Source organism: Setaria viridis, chromosome 6, assembly GCF_005286985.2.
Source record: "Setaria viridis chromosome 6, Setaria_viridis_v4.0, whole genome shotgun sequence".
Classification (NCBI taxonomy): domain Eukaryota; kingdom Viridiplantae; phylum Streptophyta; class Magnoliopsida; order Poales; family Poaceae; genus Setaria; species Setaria viridis.
The window spans coordinates 26,303,446-26,307,278 of NC_048268.2; the positions used below are offsets into that span (position 1 = coordinate 26,303,446).

At 53.9% G+C, this 3,833-nt stretch overlaps 1 protein-coding gene across 1 annotated transcript; it reads right to left on the minus strand.

Moving 5' to 3' along the window:
• Nucleotides 1–398: 398 nt before the first annotated feature.
• On the minus strand, nucleotides 399–2,742 carry LOC117862045 (uncharacterized). Its single transcript, XM_034745550.2, has 3 exons — nucleotides 2,199–2,742; nucleotides 1,112–1,845; nucleotides 399–1,020 (listed from the first exon to the last, which is right to left on the minus strand). The coding sequence occupies exons 1-3, from the start codon at nucleotides 2,505–2,507 to the stop codon at nucleotides 591–593; spliced, it is 1,473 nt and encodes a 490-aa protein (XP_034601441.1). The 5' UTR covers nucleotides 2,508–2,742; the 3' UTR covers nucleotides 399–590.
• Between the last annotated feature and the right edge of the window lie 1,091 nt (nucleotides 2,743–3,833).

Sequence of the window (3,833 nt, forward strand, 5' to 3'; positions counted from 1 at the left end):
ACTTCATGCATGTACCGCAAGTTTGATGTGATGGGAAATCTTCTTTTTGCATAGTGCCAAAGTTGGGAATTTGGGGTGAACTAAACAAGGCCTAAACGAGTAGAGTTGCACAGGTCTACACAACATTTTGTGCACCATGATCTAGTAAAAGATGGTACAGTTAGCACCACTAATCTGTTATTTCTTATCTACAGATTATTTTGTACTCTTTTGGGTTCGCTTCAAAAATAACTAATTGGAAAAAAAAAGCAGAATAGTGTTCATTTTATTCCTCTTTCAAAAACTTCACATGACATTCCGAATCACTGTTTTATGAGTGTTTTATGAATTCCTTTTCCTACAGAGTTGCATTTCTCATGTTGGATTTTATGTACAACAATGTTTCAATAGAGTTCGGATGCATCTACAGAGTACATTTCATTCCATGGCAACTGGCCTGGTCACAATGGTTTCCACGAGGCCAGACAGAGACGCAGAGTCCATTCATTGGATGAATCTGAAACTGAAGAACACCTGGATTACATCATCTAGGAAACGTTGCAAAGCCTTAAATTTGGATGCCTAGCGCTTGCCCACCTGCCTTTTGCCTGCTACTCTCCTCTGGATATTAGCCTCTGATTTAAGGAACTGACAGAGGATTCTTCGTCTTCCCTTGTACGAACTGCACTTGGCTCACTGTCACTGGCTTCTTCACCGAGCTGGTCATCTGATGCCATCAGAAGCTCCTTCCGAGCACGCTCCCTGTCTCGCGGGTAGGTGCAGTAGAGGAAGGTGTAGGTCAGGCAGCAGATGGCCATGGGCACCGCGATCTCCGTGTAAACCGCCTTCGCCAGTGCTGCAGCATTCTCCCTGTCCGTGTTCACGCTTGTGTCGGAAGAGACCGGCTTGTATCCAAACACCCGCTCTGCCAGAACACCAACAATGGGAGGTGCGAACGACGCGAACACGGCTTCGAAGCACTTGTCCAGTGCGTAGACTGTCGTCCTCGCCTTCTCCGGCACAATCTCCGCAAAAATGGGGCTGCATTGGACATCAACAATGAGCAATAAAACACAAGAACACATACAGAGTTGTGGAATATTTGCAGTGCAAGATTCGATGAGCATCGTACTTGTTGGTGGACGAGGCGTTCCAGGAGATGGCGAACCCCATGATGAAGAACACGACGGCGTGCACGACGCCAGTAGACGGGTCGTTGGGCAGCGCGAGCAGCAGGATGGCGCCGAGCGGGAGCGCCGACGCGGAGCTGATCTGCGCCAGCGCGATCCTACCAGCGTTGGGGAACCTCCTGGCGACGAGGTCCCCAACGACGCCGCCGAAGAGCGCGCCGAGCGCCGTGGCGAAGAGGTAGAGCCCCGTGATTACGCTGGTCTCCCAGTGCGTGAATCCCACGAGCTCCAGCCACATGGCGGAGAAGTTGAGCGCGGACCAGGGAATGGAGCCCGCGATCCCCTGCGCGACGATGATCTGGAACGTGGGCACGCCGAGGACGCGCCTGGCTTCCCGGAGCAGCTCCTTGGCTTCGTCTGTGGCCGAGGTGGCGGCGGCCTTGGACGACTTGCCGCGCGGGTCGGCGGCGAAGAGCCACATGAGCGCGCCCACCGCGACGCTGACGGCCGCCACGGCGTGGAAGGCGAGCCGCCACCCGGGGACGCCGAGGAAGGCGACGGGCGCGAGCAGCACGCCGAAGGAGCCCCCCAGGATGGAGCCCAGGTTGCAGGTCATCTGGAGCCACCCGAAGGCGGCGCCCCGCGTGTGGTCGTCGGTGTAGTCGGCGACGAGGGAGTTGATCGCCGGGATGACCAGCGCGAGGCCGATGCCGTTGAGGCCCCGCGAGATGGCCATCTGTGGCCAAACCAAGCGCGCAACGCAGCACACGTCGGCAAGTCAGAAACTCTTCTCGGGAAGCACCTGCTCTCACTGGGGCTGGGCCATAGCATCTGGTGGGGGCCACAGGCCAGTGACACCCAGAAATATCTGTCTACTTGTACTTACAAGTCTACAGCTAGTATCTATTTTGATTTTGCAAATTTAAAATGTGGAATATTCGGATAACCGCTACGTTTGGCGGTAGGTGGCAGCGTGCCGTGCAAAACTGGATAAAAAACGTCTAGCAGTGGGCCCTCAATGTCAGCGACAGGAGGAGGAGGGCAGGAGGAGTGGGGGAACAGAAAAAGGGGAGGAATGGGCCGACGGACCTGGAGGAAGGTGCCGGAGACGGCGACGAGGAAGGTGGCGGCGGCCCAGAGGAAGGCCCCGACGGCGACGACGCGCGCCCTGTCGTGGCGGGCGGAGGCGTAGGCGGCGAGCGGGTAGCAGGCGGTCTGGACGAGCGCGCGGCAGAGGGTGAGGGAACCCAGCGCCGTCGGGGAGGCGCCCAGCGCCGCGCCCACCTCCTTGTACACGGCCGGGAGCAGCACCTCGTCCGCCTTCTCCAGCACCGACGCCAGGTTCACCAGCACCAGCGTCCAGCGCCGCCGCGCCGCCGCGTCCGAGTCCCTCGCCATCTCCTCCGGTCCTCCTCCACGGCCCCGCGCGAGGCGACTAGCGGGGCCGGCCGTCCCCCCGCCTGGCTCCGGGGATCGGAGCCGCGTGCTTGAAATGGGAGGAGGGGAGGGGAGGGAAGGAGAGGGAGCAGGCGGCGAGCGGCGGGGGCAGGCGTGTGGTCCTCGCTCCTCGGGGATGCTCTGTTCCAGTTGGGGATTTTGACCCTCGGCCGCGAGGCGACGGAGCGAGCAGGCCTTGTTAGTTGACCGATTTTGAGCGTCCAAAATCACTGTTGTATCACTATAGCACACCGTAGCGTTTCGTTTGTATTTGTGAATTATTATCCAAATATTGACTAATTAGGCTTAAAAGATTCGTCTCGCAAAGTGCAACAAACTGTGCAATTAGTTTTTGATTTCGTCTACATTTAGTACTCCATGCATGTACCGTAAGTTTGATGTGATGGAGAATCTTCTTTTTACATAGTGTCAAAGTTGGGAGTTTGGGGTAAGTAAGCCCTTGTTTACTTGGGAAGTTGGGAGGTGCCAAATTGGCACTTTACGACACTGTAGCGTTTCGTTTGTATTTGTGAATTATTGTCCAAATATTGACTAATTAGGCTCAAAAGATTCGTCTCGCAAAGTACAACAAAACTGTGCAATTAGTTTTTGATTTCATCTACATTTAGTACTCCATGCATGTACCGCAAGTTTGATGTGATGGGGAATCTTCTTTTTGCATAGTGTCAAAGTTGGAAGTTTTGTGGGAAGTAAACAAGGGCTAAATACCCCAGGTGACGAGGACTTGAGCACGTAGACAAGCAGCGGCCGACGCTGAGATGTCAGCTCCAGCCTGGCGATGGCATTGATTGAGCTTGGTGGCTGTTGGCCCGTCGCCACGAACTGCTACCACCCTGTCTGTTCCTGCACGGATTATCAGGATCTCCGGATTGCGAATTTGCGATTAAACCGATCAACAAATTAATACCATCAAATTGAGCGTGCCAAGCTTCAGGCTGGAAAAGATGTCTTCGAACTCGTTTGGAATGCTTGTGCTGGAGTGAGTCGACGGCTCAAAGCTTAATCAGGGCAGCGTAAGCACCGTCCTCTTTAGTACAGTCAATAAGATATTCTAGTTGCCGCGGAGGCTGAGGTCCCGTTTTCTTCCACTGACTTATTTTTAGCACCCGTCACATCGAATGTTTAGATACTAATTAGGAGTATTAAACGTAGACTATTTACAAAACCCATTACATAAGACGAATCTAAACAGCGAGACGAATCTATTAAGCCTAATTAGTCCATGATTTGACAATGTGTTGCTACAGTAAACATTTGCTAATGATG